The sequence below is a fragment of the Phaenicophaeus curvirostris genome, chromosome 6 (assembly GCF_032191515.1).
Source record: "Phaenicophaeus curvirostris isolate KB17595 chromosome 6, BPBGC_Pcur_1.0, whole genome shotgun sequence".
NCBI classification, from domain to species: Eukaryota; Metazoa; Chordata; class Aves; order Cuculiformes; family Cuculidae; genus Phaenicophaeus; species Phaenicophaeus curvirostris.
Genome location: NC_091397.1, coordinates 37,843,858 through 37,861,383, shown reverse-complemented (window position 1 = coordinate 37,861,383; position 17,526 = coordinate 37,843,858). Strand labels below are relative to the sequence as shown.

The 17,526-nt window shown below is 39.0% G+C and overlaps 1 protein-coding gene across 1 annotated transcript in view; it reads left to right on the top strand.

Annotated features, from left to right (window-relative positions):
* ITGA9 (integrin subunit alpha 9) overlaps positions 1 to 17,526 on the top strand; it is a 217,543-nt gene that overhangs the window by 188,540 nt on the left and 11,477 nt on the right. The window contains exons 25-27 of the mRNA XM_069859822.1: positions 190 to 309; positions 1,976 to 2,077; positions 10,215 to 10,334. Of these exons, the coding sequence (XP_069715923.1) occupies positions 190 to 309; positions 1,976 to 2,077; positions 10,215 to 10,334 (342 nt within the window). The remainder of the gene's footprint in view (positions 1 to 189; positions 310 to 1,975; positions 2,078 to 10,214; positions 10,335 to 17,526) is intronic.

Here is a 17,526-nt window from a genome sequence, read left to right as displayed (position 1 = left end):
CCTTACTTTCACACAGGTGTCTGTATCTTGTTGTCTTCACGTCTCCAAAGTTGTTGCTATTTCAATGCAGGAGTGCTATTTTTTAGCAGTTTACTATGTAACTTAGTCAGCTGGCATATTTGCTGTCACACAATTTGTTACTGCATTTTTTCCTCCTTTGCCTAATAGCTTTTTCTGTGTTTCCTGCAGGACTGTGAAAGACCAGGAAGGTCCTGCTTAATTATACGCTGCAACTTAAGCTCATTAGCAAAAGCAGAGTCCTGTGATATAAGTGTCTACACACTGCTGAATACTGAGATACTGAAGAAGGTATATACTTCCTTTGTGGCTTGTCTTAAATACTGATTTAAGTATTCTTATGTGCATCAATGAACTCAAGAGTTGTGTTTCTTTTTCTCTTTACTAGTGTGTTATAAAAAAAACATGGTGTCAAAGAAAACAGATCTATTTATCAACAGCTATGGAAGTGTTATTCCTTGTTCTTACCCATTAGCCATTAAGGCAGAAATAAATTAAGTTCAGAAATTTATACATTGAGAAACAACAAATAAGCCTCCTAATTGTATGCATGGTATTAAAGCTAGAGGTTACTAAAAGTTGAATTGATTTCTGAAAGTTTTCATTTTGAAAGATGAAATGTATAGTAAGGGCATGTAAATTGTGACCAACTATCTATCATTTCTTCCATGAGAACAGAGACGTGTCATTTTTTTTTTGTAATTTTTTACTTCAAATTATTATTCTTCAAAGAAGATGCATCCCCACTGTATTAATGCTGTGGTTGATGTTTGTGACAAGAAACAAATGGTTGCAAGTTAACTCCTGTCTTCTCTGAAGCCACTGAATGATACAGCATATCTTAAATTTCTGGTAATTTACTATGTTTTGCCCTGTTTTCCTATACCTACAAAAATGCTGACTGTGTAATTGTGACAAGATGCTGTAAGATTATGAGGGTGAGAAAGCTGATAACATGAGCCTGCTAAAATAAACCTGTCTTTGATAGCTGCTAGATTAAAAGCATCAGAGAGAGCCTTTATTAGAAAGCAGTTCTTAAAGCAATTATTAGCCCCCAGCTTTTCCAGCTGAAACCAACCTGTCTGCTAATATTTGAACACAGGAAATACAGGCAAGGCCAGAAAGTTCAGGTATTTGATACATGCTTATAGAAAAGCTGAAATATGTAAGTAAGTTAATTATGTGTGTACAAAATGTGCTTTGGGGAGATTCAGTCCTGGTAATAGCCAAGATCCATCCTGTCTGCTGGGTCCTTTCCAAGATGACCATTAGCAACACTGTTAAAAGACATACAGTGCTTTTACATGTCTTCAGGATAGTATCATCAATACATGCTGTTTGCTACTTATCACCTACCATTCCCAAGGTGAATAGCATACAAATGACTAATGTATGAGTTGAAATGTCAGCTTACTGGAATATGCCTGGTAAAACACAGGAAAAAAAATATCAATAAGGGGAGGTGTGCATTGAATATTTAAGGTATTTGTGGTGCACACATTCAAATCAAGAAGTTTTCACCTTGGTATATGCTAGAGTTTATCCCAGGTTTCACGTCTTTTATCTGTTCACTTGAAAAACAAGTAGGAACTTTTCTTTGATGGTTAATATTGAGCCTACCTTTGTGTATTTGCAAGGTTGTCTTTTGCTTTTGTGGTAAATTTAGGATACATTAACAAGCCAAATACGAATGATGTGTTTAAAGTTCCATGTACCTGATTTTATTTTAATCAGAGATAATGTGCTTGGGTTTGTCTCTCTGTTAAGAGCATAAGGTATATTTTTTTTCAAAGCAGGGTTTTAACCAGGATAGTACTTAACTGTCAACCCAGCCTCCAATAAGCATTGTCTAGATATGTTTATTATACTGGCAAATGTTTGATGATTTTTGTCTGGGTTTTTTTCGGTACCTTTCCCCCCCCGCCTCAAATCCAATTCTTCTTCTTTTACTTCTCAGGACAGTTCATCAGTCATCCAGTTTGTCACAAGAGCGAGGGTGCGGGTGGACCCTGACCTCAGAGTTGTGGAGGTACCCAATGGGACCCCAGAAGAAAAACCAGTACGTAAATAAATGTGAAGAAAAAGGTTTACTGATCCCAGTGGGCTGGAGATCATGTGGAGCTCTATGCAAACTGGAATTTGTGGCTGGACTTGGGCTGGGCTTGCTCATAGGAGTGCCCAGACTTTGTCTGGCTAGACTAAGAGCGCTGTGCCTCTATGCTTCTGCTCTCTGTGATAACCATGCCATCACAGTGGATGATGTTATGTGGAGCAGGGTGATCTGGGTTGTACTAGCCAAAATTTCAATATCCTTGAGGTATTTGTGCCAAAACTAGGTTTATCTTCCTGTTCTAGGGTTAATGTCTGTTTTAATCTAATTCAGATTTTCCTTGAAAACCTAGCAGAAACTTGAAACCCTAGGAAAGTCTTTTCAGATTTGCCAGTATGAAATATTTAGAAGTGTTAATGGTATTTTGAGAGTTGTGAAAATGAGCAAGGTGGTTTAGACTTCCAGATATTATTCTAACTGCTTCGTTGTGCTGAGCTGGTGAAATTCATGTATTCTGCATTTTAGGTTGATCTGTGTGAGACTGGATTGAAAATTGAAGGGAAAATATTAAAATCCAAGGTTAATTCACTTACAGTTTTGACTGTAAGCAATACCATACAGGGCCATATTTACAATCTACTGGAGAAGGAGGAGATGATGGCTTTGGTTTCATACTACCAAGTCACCCAATATGAAGACTGCACAGGGGGACATACCCAAATTCAGTTTCATTCTGAAATCTCATCTCTTATTTCTCTCTCATGTGAGGATCAGATGAATTCTGGACTACTTTCAATTTCTTCTTTTGCTCTGTATTTTTTGAATGTGATCAAGGTCCCATATCTCAGTTATCCTTTTCTCTCCAGTGATTGTCATCACCACCAAACTATGCAACCATTTTCTCATTGGCTCCATTTCAGTGAGTATTATTGAGGTTTGAGTGTGAGAGCAGTGCATTCAAAACACTTCTGGAACACGCTGACATCCCAAATTAAAGCTTGCATCTCAGAGATACTGGATTAATAACCCTACAGGCAAAGGAAGAACTGAACCTGCATGTACTTGCTACCTTCAGTCTGAAAGGAGACACCACTACAGTCACCATCTCTGCAACCCTAGACTTAACTTGGTATTTTATTAGAACTATCAGAAAAAAGCAATTCTTTTATATGGCAGGACCCCATTTTTTCCCTTGTGTTTTAAATTCTTTGTCAGGTTTCTGGATCATTCTAAAGAACGTTAAAAAATAGGCTTGGCAGCTGAAATGAAAAACATAGCTAGCCTTCCTTGGGAATGTGCATTGTAAGTGACCTGCAGCCCCGACTGTTAATGCATTGCTTGATCTCTCTTTAGTTCTGCAGTGTTCACAGAGCATGTCTTCCAATTTTATGGCAAAATTTCGTTAATGGCTGAAGTAACACCTGACTGTGATACCCATGCCCCAGCTGAAATGGAAGAAACCAGGATTTCTCTGCCAAATATTTTGATCAGTAGTGGGGTTTAGAATATCTCAGAATGATCACACGTGATGTAAAATGTGTGGGATTACTATTATTTAATGTTCAAAATTTAGAAATGCATTCCTCTTGGAATGCAAGCTCTGCTATATTTCATTGTTATCTAATGCTTGGAGAGAAAAAAAGAGAAAACAACAAAAAAACCCTTTGTTCTTCTCCTGTTTCCAGAAAGCCTTTCATCAAGCCTTGAGTTGAAATGATTATGAAGTGCACTCTGTGTGCTGAGAATCTTCAGACAAGAGCTTGCTTCTAGTTCCTGGGAAGCCCTAGTTGTAAAGGAGCATACTTGACATGTTGTAGCCATGTAACATCAATTTGTAATTCCTAGTCTTTCCTAATGTGAATGTCATTTGCTCTTTCCTTTATGCTGTTTCCATATGTCTAGTGGCTTCACCATTGCTGTATGTTTTGTATAGCGTCATGTTCAGGGAAAGATTTAAGCCATGTGGTTTGGCTCAAGGTATTAATTTTTCCCTTTCTCTTTTCTTGTGGAATGCAGAAGGGAATAGTACTTGTTGCAAGCCACAGCTATTCAGCTGGAAGTAGAGACAGGAGAGAGAAAATGTCCTTGTTCATACTCCTCCCTTCCTTTTTAAAAGCCATCCTGTATTCCTTGCATTGACCATGGACTGCTCTACTGTATGTTTTTGGATCACTGGGCACTGGTACAGCCTGCCCAGGAAGGTGGTTGAGTCATCTTCCCTAGAGGTGTTTAAGTGGATGAGGTGCTGAGGGGCATGGTTTACTGATTGATAGGAATGATTGGACTTGATGATCCGGTGGGTCTTTTCCAACCTGGTGGTTCTATGATTCTATGATTACAGCTCCTTCTGAACAGTTGTGCCTGGTCTTCCTTTGGGTCTGTTTGCAAAAGTGTTCCCTAACATTGAAAAACATTTTCTTACTTTATCATGGTGAATTTTCAAAGGTCTTTTTGCTTTCCACAGCTAAATGTAGACTTATTAGAACATTTAAATGGTTCTTTAGAACCAGGTACCCTTACTTCACTGGGCACTTTTACAGTGTAGTGTATCGTATCACAGTGCAAACTATCTGTAAAGAAGACAAAAGGAAAAGAAAGACTGATATTTGTAATGCTAGTGTAACAAGTACAAGTGGTGGCAGGACCACCCATGTAAATATCAGCTTTGTCAGAAACTCTAGTAGACAGTTTGTAAGGGAAACGCAAAAGCTTATGTAAATACCGGTAAATTGAGTAGCAAGCTGTCTTTGGAATGAACCCATTTAAAAAAAAACCTGCATTTATGCAATTTTCAGAATTCTTTTCTCTGGATCTGGATATGGTTTTATGTGATTTGGAATGGCGTATTTTCTGTTTCCAGTTACAATAGGCTGTTTGAACTCATATATTGGACAAATCACATGAAGAAGGTGAGCAGAATCTGGATTTGGCTCTGTGATGACAGTTGTATTATCATGAGTATATATTGGCTGAAACCGATGTTGTGGTATTTTCAGGGGGCATACTTTGTTTTCTTGAGCATATGCATTTCCATGAAGGTTTGGCTCCCGTCCCCTGTGCACATGAGGTAAAACCAACAATAACCTCTATGAAACCATGGTGGTCAAATACCAGATCCAAGGATTTGCATCCCGTGCACACTGCTCATGTGCAGAAAGAGTGGTCTTACAGAGCAAAATGACAAAGGAACTTCCCTCTGTGCGTCCTGCTGTGGAGGGAAGAATAGGCTGGATTTCATAATGTCAAAACCAGCCAAATTCCTCTGAGTCTCCCTATCTTGAAAGTGAGGGAATGCAAATCTGAATAGATGAATGGGGAACCCCAGTTAAAATGCACACAGCTCCTGCAACAAAAGTGCCCTATAAAGCTGATGGCTACTCTATAGCAGTTGGTGCTGTCAGCTCAGCACTAGTATGCTTTATCAGGCCTTTGAAGCTTTCTCTTCTCATGGATAAAGTTCACTGTTCTCTCATTTTTAGCCTAGCTACTCCAGGTTTAATTTCAAAAGTAGATGCTCTCTGTGTATTTTTTTGTTCAGGATTTAGGTATGTTTGTTTGCCATGTACAAATATATTTGAGGGAAAGCAACAACAAAAATGAAAAATTATGTAGTAAAAAAGAAGCTTATGGTGTGAAACATACATGGTGTTCTGAGAGGTTTTTATATGCTTATTTTTTTGCAGAGAGATTTAAGTGCATATTTAAGCTTCCTTCTTGTGGTTTAGAAGACTCCTTACCTTGGCCTGTTCTCCATGCCTGCTTTGAAAAGAGCAGCCCATGGTGCACAATAGCAGTGTTCCTCAACACACGCACCCCTCCTCCTGCAACCCTTGCCTTTTAGAAATGCTTCGTATTTTAAGATGCCTGTTCTCTTCAGCATACCTTTGAGATGGGTGCAACATCCCAGTCCTGCTGAAGCTAGATATGTGCTTCCTCCGGTAGCTTTGTAGCCCTCTTTCCAGTCGGTTATTTGTTGCCTTGTTATCACTGTGTTTAATTTTTCATTTTGTTGTTTTACCTTCCCATCTGTTATTGTAACAATCCCTTTATAGATTTTCTTGTCTCTGCAGTGCAGTCTGGCAGGTAGAACACACACTTTTGTAAAGGAACAGATCTATACACAATACCAATAACACACAAATAATTTTCCAAGGGTAGAGACAAGCAGGTAGCAAAGATGCCTCAGGTTTGTATTTTGTCAAGAAAATCCAAATTTCTTGTTCATTTATGTAAATAAATAACCATAATTTAGAGGGTACATATACGTGTATGTGCACACATATAGGAGAATGGTGTCTTTACTGGAAGCTTCCTCAAGGGTAATGGCACTTGGATGAACAAGTCATCCCACACTGCAGTGTGGTTTGAAATACCAGAAATATTCTGCGTGATCATACAAAAATAAAATAGCAGTTTTTGATAAGCCTGTGACTTCCGTGATGCTGTGTGGTTCATGATACAAATTCATTTAGTGTGTGCAAGCAAAAAGACATTAAAATTTTGCAATGTTGTATTTCTAATTTCTTTCTGAGTCCCAGTGCAGCAGCATGTGCCTGTTCTTCAAAGGGGTTCAGCACAGTATGAACTTCGAGTATTTACAGAATTCCTACTTAGTTAACTTCTTGCCTATACACTTCACCGAAAACAGGGTGCTTTAAAAACACTAGTAAAAAAAATGGTTTTTTTCAATTTTTTTTTGCCAAGAATATCAGAATATAGCAAGTGCTTGGTACTGGTAGAAGATGAACTGGTAGATGTCCATGTCCATAAGGGTTCAACATTTCAAAACTCAGTGGTAGGGTGCAGTTCTCCATTATTTTGTGGAAGGGCAGTTACAATGTGTAAAATCTGATTGATATGTGAGCTACAGACAGCTAAACGCTGCCTCCCAGGCTTTCTCGCTTTCAGATCTCACAAGTATGCTGTGAAATGCAAAAGATAGTTGTGAAACCAACCAAAACTCCTCATACATCATTAAGATAACAGCAGTTTTCATGGCCTTTCCCTGATATTTCATCAGAGTCTGAAAATGAGCTTGTTATCCTCTCTGTATTTTATGATGGTTGCGTTTGCTTTTCTGAATCAGATAGCAACCGCCCCCCACAGCCCTTTCTGGGGTGCTTTCCTTTCCTATCCCACCCCACTGTTAACTTAAGTCACACTTATCATTCCTGCCTTCTCTGTCAGGAGCCGTGGGAAATGTGTTGGGCTGGAGACTTCCTCGTGCTCCCCAACGCATTGGCTACTCTAGAGGAGTTGTGCTACTGGGATGGATAGGATGAGCAGTTCAAGGTTTGCTCAAGACTGGCTTTCAGAGACTGTGTGATGGCTAGTGGGTCAAGTGGCAGGCAGTGGCTGGTGCACTTCTCATTAGTAATGTCATCCTCTGCCTCCAACTTTCCCACCGTGATGACTTGCTCCCCTGGCCTCCCACCGCTTGCTGTACTGGCTTCTTTCTGTCACTCCTGACGTGTAGTATATACTGACTGCTCAGTTTGGCCTGGCTGGGGTTTGGCTTGGATTTTTTGTTGCATCTTCACCAAATCTCATTGCAGGGGCTATACATTAATGCTGGCAGATTTTGAGGTCTTTGGAGAGGGATGAAGGCAGTAACGTGCAATATCCCTGGTCCTGTCCAAACCACAACACCATGAACAGAGGATTTTTATGCTTGTACGTTGATCTCAGACTGCTAGAAGAAACCAGATAGATAAGGAGCTCTCTAACCTTACAGCTTGAACTGTAACTGTGAAAGCTACACCCAAGCTGTTCTAGGCAGCTTCAAACCAAATATGTGGGGCTCTTACTGTGGAGATGATGTATGAGTTGATCTCTGCAACTACTCCTGGCTTTGGTTTTTGGCAGCATGAAGGTCTATCATGCTGGAGATTCTGTTATGTTAATATTTATTCTCTTGACTAGTGGAAAGAAGGAATCAATCTCATTTTACGTCCAGTGACTGCTTGAAAGATCTCTTCACTGAAGCTGGCAATACCTAGAATGTTAGAATTTCTTTTTTCTTTGACAGTCAGAAAGGAAAATAACATTAGTGCCTTATTGTCTAAGAAATGTCATCTGACTTGTATCTTCGAGATTGATGCTAACCATGGTCTTCATGAGAAATGGACTATTACATCAGATCGCCTTTCTAAGCTGACTCAGAAATAAGAGGAAGACACAAGATTTGTCTTTGAGCTTTGTCTGGTATTTCCTTGACACTAGTCTTGGCAATGAGAGAAACTGTGCTGCTTAGGAAACTCTCTGTTCAGCAAGATATCTTAAAAGCCTGACAAAAGCGATGTGCTAATGTCTGAAAAGCTAAAACTGTTCTTTTTCTAGGATGAAGAGCTGATCCATGTTTGAGAGCTATTTTGAGCATTGTGATATGAGTTATGGAAATTGTTTGGATAATGCTATCTGTGTATAGCATCATTCCTGTTAATTTGTTATGTTTTCATGTCTCATTATCATCAAATGCCTGATAATTTCTCACTGACAGAACGAAAATGCCCCTGTGTGTGTAAGTTGGCTGTTTTCAAACTCCTCTTCCAAAAAAGCAGTGGGCTTAATCAGCATTAGCCTGTGAAACTAAGATGAAGAGCCATTATGAGCACTCCTTTGTGGGAACACTGTGACAAAACATAGCCCCATCCACCTGCTTTTTCTCATCTGTGTCTGTAGTATGTGTGAGTGTTTGCTGAGGCTGTGTATACTTATGGAAATAGAAGAATGTTCATTAGCACAACCTTGTGAGGCTGCCCTGCCCCAATTCCCACTCAAAGCAAGTCTGTTTGCTGCACTGGCTCAGGATCTCTATGGCTTTGTCTGAGGCTTGGATGCCTGCAAGGATGGAAAACTCAGAGCCTTTTTGGGCCCCTGTTCCAGTGCTCCCATCACGTCCTGTTGCAATCTTTTCCTGATGCCCACCTTCAACATCTGGATGGGTTGTATGGTGTCATGTTCCCTTTGCTGTCTCATAAATGATGCTGCGTGAACAGTATCACCAGGGAGCAGAGGTATTTCATGTGTCTTCCATTTGCCTCAAAAAGGTGAGTATCTTGGGGCTGCATATTTGTATCTGGCACTAACTCCCAGATTTTCACCCACTTTTAACTACCTTTTATTTTCTTATATAGATTGATTTAACTATTTGTATCTACAAAAGGTTTTGACATTTTTAAGCAAAGATTATGAAAGTGGTTTGTGAAGAATGGAGGAAAACTCACTACTTGTCCAACCAAACCAAACCAAAGCCAGACAAAACAAATATATTACCTTTAAAAAAAATCCCTGCTGCCTCTCTTCATTTGCTGCATATTAAATTGCAAAATTTAACATAGACAGAGCCCTCACTGAGGAGAACTGTTTTTGTGTTTTCCACTGAGAAACTGGTTTTCATTGAAATAAGAGACTGGAAATTCACATAGTGTTTATAAGTGGCTTAATTTGCTCTCATTTTCTTCTTAAGGCAGACACTTAAGGAAAGCTCTTTGTAGGATGTATTTCCCTGCCATATGTGCTATAAAAAAAGAGAGAAGAGAACAGCAGGGGACTGCTTTCTGTGTTCCTAGGAGAACCCATGACTCCACACGCCCTTCCCTCTTTCACACAATGTGTCTTGTGAGCACAGCAGGGATGACTTGTATTCAATAGGGATATATGCTAGTTGTCCCATTTTTTGGAGAAAAGGTTAATAAGCTCAACATACACGAGTGTTCTGTGTGAAGCATTGGAGTGTTTGGCAGGACCAGGATCATGATGAGTAAGATGAACTACATGAGATGCCATGGAAATCCCTACCAGTCCAAGGGATGGAGTGTTTCATGCAAACCTTTGTACACCTTTGGTGGCCCAGCACTAGATAAGCTCAGTATCTGGGATTGAGGGTTGGCAGAGTAAGAGTTATTTCGGAGTGGAATCTGATATCCTTTGGATCTGACACATGGCTACTCAAATTCCACTTGAAAGCTTTAAATCCCTTGCGAAAAATAGATGGAGAGCACGAAATTGAGGATGCATTCCATATTTGTTTGACAGATGAAATATGATCAGTGAGGCCACCATGCAATGTGTTTAATAAGATAAGTGCAAGAGAAAATAATACCACTTCCAATCATAAAAAGATCTTTTTCTAATTGCTTTGTAGGTGGTCTTTGAGGCTTTGCACAATCTGGAGCCTCGTGGATATGTTGTCGGATGGATCATTGCCATCAGTTTGCTGGTGGGAATTCTCATCTTCCTGTTGCTGGCTGTACTCTTATGGAAGGTAAGGTAACAGATGCAACATAAACACCAAGGCTAATCCCAAGAAAAAAGCTTAAATTTATCCTTGTGTTTAACATCTATTTGCTTTAGGAACTAAATAATTGATCACTCCATTATAGAATCCATCGGCCAGCAAAAATATTTTCATATCCATGCATTTGTGAAGGACAGGGAGAGACTCATGAAGAAGTAGTAGAAAAGCAGTGTTTGTTTTTTTTTAGGGCCTGGTTATTAAAAGTTGAAACCTCTGATGCCATTTCAGGACAAAGGAGGATCCCTCTTAGAAATCTGCTGTTATCTCACACTTAGATACTTGGTACATCTCCATAGTTTTCTGGTGGCTGAGGCTCACTAATTTCAATAGTTTCCTTAAAATCAGGTCAACTTTGCTGGATGAGCTAAAATACTGGGGGGTGGTGCCTAGCAAAAAACAGTTGGTAGCTACTGTTTTCAGGAGGTAAAGGCTTCAGGAAGAGGAGTATCCAGGGATAAATTCTTCAGATCCCTCAAAGAAAGAGTTCCAGATGAGTAAAATATATTACCAGAGCAAGAAGCACTGAGACCTGTTAAAAGTCAGCCTTCACACCATCTCTGATAAGACAGAGTTCTTGTACCCAGGCATTGTTACATGGTAAAACTGGGCTGATGCTGACAATTAGCAGCAGCTGTCTGGTGTGGTAAGTATGAAGAGTAAGGAGCTTCAAGTGTTTTCATTCCTTGGTTCCCTGTTACCAATCCATAAATTTAAAAGGCCACGGTCAAGGTCAGGGACTGTCTTTGAGAGAAGTAAATCTTAAATGCACACATGGGAATAAGTCCAACCTTATTTTCCTTCCTGTGGTGGAGGTCCAGCAGCCTGATTCACAGTTTAGCAGCATGTGCACTGCAGGCTCTGCTCACCAGCTGTGCTGGGACTGGAGGTCGCAGCCCCAATGTGCTGCAAGAGGACATATCACTGCAGGTCGCTGTAAAATGGATTTATGAATCTGGGCCAAAAACTGGCACCACGAAATTCTCGTTATATATTATACAGATATGTGTATAGCTGTGTTATAAATGATACATTTACTTCAGATTATGTGAATTTTACATGGATTATAGATTTAAAGTATTTTTATAGTCAATTTTTCAGCATATACTGGCCAGGTCAAAATTGACTGTGCTTTCCATATGGAAAACAATGTTGACCACAGTCTAGAATATTTTTTAACTTCCGTTTTTCTGGTATCTGGGAAATGCTTTTGCTTTCTGTGGTAGAAAGAGTAAGGAAAACGAAGTCTACGTCATTACAATGGCAAAACTGTAAGAATGGAAATAGGTGAGATTGGAAGAAACCCAGGGTTTATGCTCCAGTGACAAACATTTTTGAAAGAGGAGTTGCTGCTGCTACTACCTTTCCCTCTGATTTCCTAATGGCTCATTTCCTGTAGGTAAAAAGGTGCTAAATGAGCTGTGGAAGATAAGAGGAATTGCACCTTTCACTGTGAATGACCATAAGAATCTGACAAAGGTTCAATTCTTGATCTTTACTAGAATCAATACATTCTTTCTCTTCCTGGATTGACTTTGAGACTAGAGATTTTATAAATTTTATAGGGATCATTCAAATACACATGAAGAAGCTGCCATTTTGTTGCATGAAGGCCTTGAGGGAAATTATGACTGACAACAATAAATAATTATAATTAATTAAATAATTATAATTAACAACCAGGCTTACATAGCCTTGTCTGCATGTGGATGTTGAAGTGCTGAGGCAAAATGAGGTGAGATGCCTTGTGCAGAGTCTTGTGGCAGAGAGGGCAGTAAAAGCCAGGTTTTGTCAGCTGCACTCCAGTGCTTTATCCACTGAATTGCATGATTACTAAAGGAACCAATAACTTATGGTTTTGTTTTAAAGAAAAGTGATTAAAAGTATGTAGCTGCTAGCATCAGCCAGTATTTTCATTTAAGTCTTAGTTTTGGACATAAATATACATAATTAATGCTTTGCTCTCACTAGTTGCTATGTTTATCACAGTTACTGGCAATATTAAAGTTGTCTGAGATAAAACTGACATGGGAAAGTTGCAGTCTTGCAGAGGAATCTTAATTGTCTGATTATAAATATTTGTTAGATGAAACTGGCCAAGTATGTCCTATGGTCATTCCTAAATTTTGTATGTGAACTCCAAAAAAACTTTTATTGGAAGTGTATTATTCTTTAACTGTGGAGTGAAATAACAGATTTGAGTTAGATGGAGTTCTGGGCAACTTAGAGTTTCTAGTGAGAACTAGAAATTACCCAAATGTTAAGACTAGAACATAAATTAAATTATGTTTTCATTAAGAAATTAATTAAAATTAAACTCTGGTCCTTGAAGACTCCTGTTTACACAAAACAGAGCAGAAGCTGGAGTGAAGTCATTAAAAAGGAACACGGGGTTTGCTGGCAGCAACTGTGCCTCGGCCGTATGTGGAAGGTACACTCACAGTGTGCATGACTGTGCGGTGAATAGTGCAACACACCAACAAATCCTCTAACACACCAGGATTTTGCAGATGAAGTAAGGAGCTCTTTGAAGCTGCAGAAAAATATTAGATTACATGTGAATGTTTCATATTACACACTGCTAGAATTGATGCTGTTAAGCAGGGATGAGAACTCAGGGAAATTCTAGCCCAAAATCCTATTTTGAATCAGAATAAAGTTAGTGCATGTGCAATAAGATGACAAAGGTAATTATTTTATAATTTGTAGATCTAAAAATGCTTAGTTTAGGGTTTCATGTCAATGGAAGTAGTGTTAAATGCCTGGTTGTTTCACTTCAAATAAAAGCTTGCTTATTCCCATGTAAGACCGCAGCCATGTTTACACACTTATAACGAGGTTTTTAGCATAAACTCGATTAAGTTTTGACTGGCTTTGCTTCTCTGTTTATTTTAGTATTTCACATAGACACTGTGTTTTCTCTGGTTTAAGTGTGTAAAAATTCAGAGAGGGAGAGCGGCTTTTCCTTGACTTCAATAAAATGCTGTGTGTAAGGTAGACTAGCAACAGTTGCCTGATTTTTCCTGTTTTGTTGGATAGCCTAGTTTTACCCTGACACTTGTGGCTATTCATATCTTGTTCATCCACTCTGGATGCTCTTGTGCAAGCATCCATTAGGATGTGCTCCCACTCTTGCTGGCTCCTCTGCAGCACATCTAGTTCTCTCCACTTGCACCTTGTCTGTGGTCTCCCATGTGCAAGAGGCATAGAAGGGGCTTTTGTGCAGGTGCCCACAGCAATACATCTTGCTTTCTACTGTGGAGATTGGTTTGCACCTCTTAGGTGGCCTCCAGATGCTTGTGGAAAGTGGAGGAAGAGAGGAGGTCATTTTGATTCAGGCCAACTACCCACGTGCTAAACAAGCCTGTGGTTTCACAAGCACTGGCACCAGTTCAGGAGGGAAAGGTGGTCACGGCTGGATTATTTTGGGGAGTGCTGTCCCACACACGCTTCCCTCAGCTGTCAGGACTGCAGCCATGCATGGGGATAAGATCCCCTCTGGGCATTGTGGATTTATGCACACATAAATTGGGAGAGAATTGACATTCAGCATACAAATGAAGAACTGAAGCGTAATATGTTATGACACAATAAATATTCTGTTAATAATAGTAGTGCTTTTCAGTGCTGTGGATTGAAGTTTTTGCATTTGATCTGGCTTAAGTTGTGGAGTGAATTATTCAATCTGTATAATTATAGGTAAAGTATGCAGAAAGAAAAGAAATAGTTTGTAACTAGAAGATACCAAGGAGAAGATGTGAATGCAAGTACCAGACTGGATGTTTGGGCTGTAGAGTGATTTGTGGAGTAAGTTCTGGAAGTGGATTGCAAACCAAATATTTTGTATTTGTTGTAGTAGCATTATTTTGTTTCTATGTGGCATGGTTAACACAGGAGCTGGACTTCTGTCTGAACTTACTTCTCTAGACATTAAGCTTCTTTGTGGACTGAGCCTGTTACTGTGGTATCCAAACTCTGACTTGTCTAAAATGGGGGTTCTAGCACTGTTTTAAAGTATTTGGATTTCTGGGGTAGAGAATTGATCTCTTATGTGTAAGATACTTTTATGCTCCAAACTCTGGATTTTTGACAGGATTGCAGAGACAAAGACAAGCAGAATAGCACTCATGTATGTTCGATTTTTTTGATAGTCAGAGAGTTCCTGCTCTTCAGTACATGCTAGACAACATTTTTGCACTTTGTCTCAAAATGAGAATTTGAAGACTTTTGTTTTAGTTTTTAGGAGGAATATAGCGAAGACACTTCTGTCTGCTGAGCTGAGTTAGTACAGGCTGTGAGGTGGCTATTTCCAATGGGGAGCCTGAATCCTACCAAGAGCTGGACTTGCAAAATCCTCATTTAAGCAGAGGCTGTATGTATGGCTGCAGCTGTTTGCTAGCACTGCTTTAAGGGAAGAACTTTGAAATATAAAGCTTTCTCTATGAAATATGAATTTCTATCTTAAAAAGCCAGACATAGCTAAGCAGGATTTTCAAAAGTGAGTTTGGGTTTCTTGCTTGGATAAGCCTTATGACTTTTTTCTTTGATGGTACAAGTGTCTTTGAAAGAACACTTATATTTCTCTACATGTAGTAGTTGCCATTTCATTTCCTCACATATTGTTTCAACATTCAGAAAATATCTGAAACTAACCAAGGCTAGAGCTAACATGAAATTCAGCTATGTAACAACAAGCACTGTTTTCCCCTTTTGGGAAGGAGACACTTTCCTTTACTTAGGCCTTCAAACATTAAGTCTTTTTACAGTGGGCCAAAACATACAGCTTGCCATTTTACAGCAGAAATTAAAAAAAAAAAAACAAAACCCCAAACCTCTGTACTTATTCTTTGCCAGTGGTTGCTCTGTATCTAGTGTTACAAGCCCAATAACATTTTCTCTCCCTTTATCTACAACTCAGGTGGCAAAGGTTTACTATCATTTCCTGTCTGGTCCTTATACTGATCCCCTTCCTGGTGGTTGAGTCATAGATCTGCAATAAAAAACAACCTGCTTTTTTTGTTTTCCTTCTTTCCCTAGAGGTACATAAGCACATGGAGTTATGGAACAAAACCTCTTTGGATTTCAGTGTAGGGCAGAAGTCTGGTTATTCTCTCTCTCTCTCTCTGCGTATGTATCTCCAAGAAGAAACCATTATCTACTATGGTGATGCTTTAAGAATCACCGTCTCTTCTTAGTTTAAACCATATCAACACTATTTTCTCATCCTTTTTTCGAAGTTCCTGCTAAGCTTTGTCCTCTCATTTTTCAGGTTGTCTTTCTTCTAAAAATATCATCCTTACCTGCAGGAATTACGTAGCCTATACCTGTCCTGCCTGTCCATCAAAACTGCAAAAAATAATGACTTAATATATTTTCTCTGAAATTCCTCTTTCTGTAGCCCTCAAATCATTGCATTCTGTAGAGTTTTTTTGATAAACTTAATTTTGCTGCTTTTGTTAAACATTAGTCTGGTTGCTTCAGGTAAGTTACTAATTGCTATCTCATATGTAGGCTTCTCAAGGATACTGCTTTTTTTCACCCAGCTTCTAGGGTTGATAGGCCTAGAATTGGGCTTTTTTCAGTATTATCCAGTTATAAATAAATAATAAAAATGCAGTCAGGGGATAATTAGCTTCTGTGATCCAAACCAAAACCATGTTATTTCCCAAACATGAATGGATTTTCATTATGAATAGCAGCTAGGAAACCTCGAGGAATTGGGGCAGTGGCAGTGCTTGATTGTATAAAGAACAATGATTTCACCAGACAAAAGTTAGTTGGATTATTTGAAGGCTGCTTATGTTCTTAAAGAACAGACAAAATGGTGTTTTATTGTATTTTCTTTTCTTGGACCAAAGTGAGCATCACAAAATGCCTGCAGACCCTTGACTTCCCAAGACTGAAAGGTTTAGTATTCTGGCAATGTTGGGTCAAGTATTGTGTTTTTTCTACAGTGGATTATTCGGTTGATTTGCTGTGCGTTTTCAATTCTGACTAGATGTTGGAGGAAGGTTGTGTTTGGACATCTTTTTTTTTGTTCTTACATAGGTAAATAGTTAGTGCTACTGCTGCAGCCAAAAACTGACTTTGCCAGTGAGTTTGCTGTCTACCATGTAGTATTTGTTCACCACTCTCAAAAGCAGGGTTGGCAACACTTCAGCGATGGTGTGGTCCAGCGCTTGTGAAATGCCTTTGTTATCATTCTGGATAAAACGAGCTATGTAAATGTACAACAATAATGTTGTGGCTGAGCATTCTCTCTGGTTTCAGTGCCCTACAAATGGGAGCCGTGCATGCCAGGGCACTTTGAGATGATTACAGCTGTTGTAGCTATGTTGCCCTCATCCTGGCACTGTGTGAGCAGATTGAATCCACTGGCAAAAGGGAGGTTGGGTTGTGGTACAACATATCTTTCTGAAAAGAAGAAAGATAGGCATCATTTTTAGGAGCCAAGACCAGAAAAAGGAATATGTGTGTAGACTGAAAAATTGCAAATGAGTACTGAAAATTCCAAGGTTCCCCACTGGTGGGACACAACATGTGCGTTTATTGGAAGTTGTTAGAATCCCTCAGACCTAAATGCCAAGAACAGAGGAAATATGACTTGCATAGTCTGAATTCTCTCTATACACTTGGTGTCACAGTGGGAAATGCTGTGTTATAACTTCCACCAGCCATAGCCATTTCCTCCTGGTTCAGCTAAACCTATGAATGTAATTTATTCTGATAATTATGGACACAGAACAACTTTCATTCAAATATTTTTGGCAGGTCAAATATATGAAAATACAATTGTAAAACTACTTTTTATTGATTCTAGAAATAGTCTTCAGTGTGTAGTCTCTGATTTTCACACAAAGCCAGAAATATTTCAGTAGTTTTTCTTCTTTTGATTTCTAGAGGAAGTGGAAAATATAGATTGAGATATGTATTAAATTAGTTGCACTTATGAGAATGTTGTATCTAATTACTGTTCTATTCCCTGCTGAGATTTAAGAAATCAGTATATAGTAATTTATCCAGACATATCTGCAGTAGACGTTGTTTTCTTTCTAATTTTTGATTCTGATAATCAGAGATGAACTTTGGATGATTGCTGTGTTCGTTCTATGACTTTTTAAAAAATAAACTACTTAGTAAGGTTTTGCAATAGGAAAAAAAT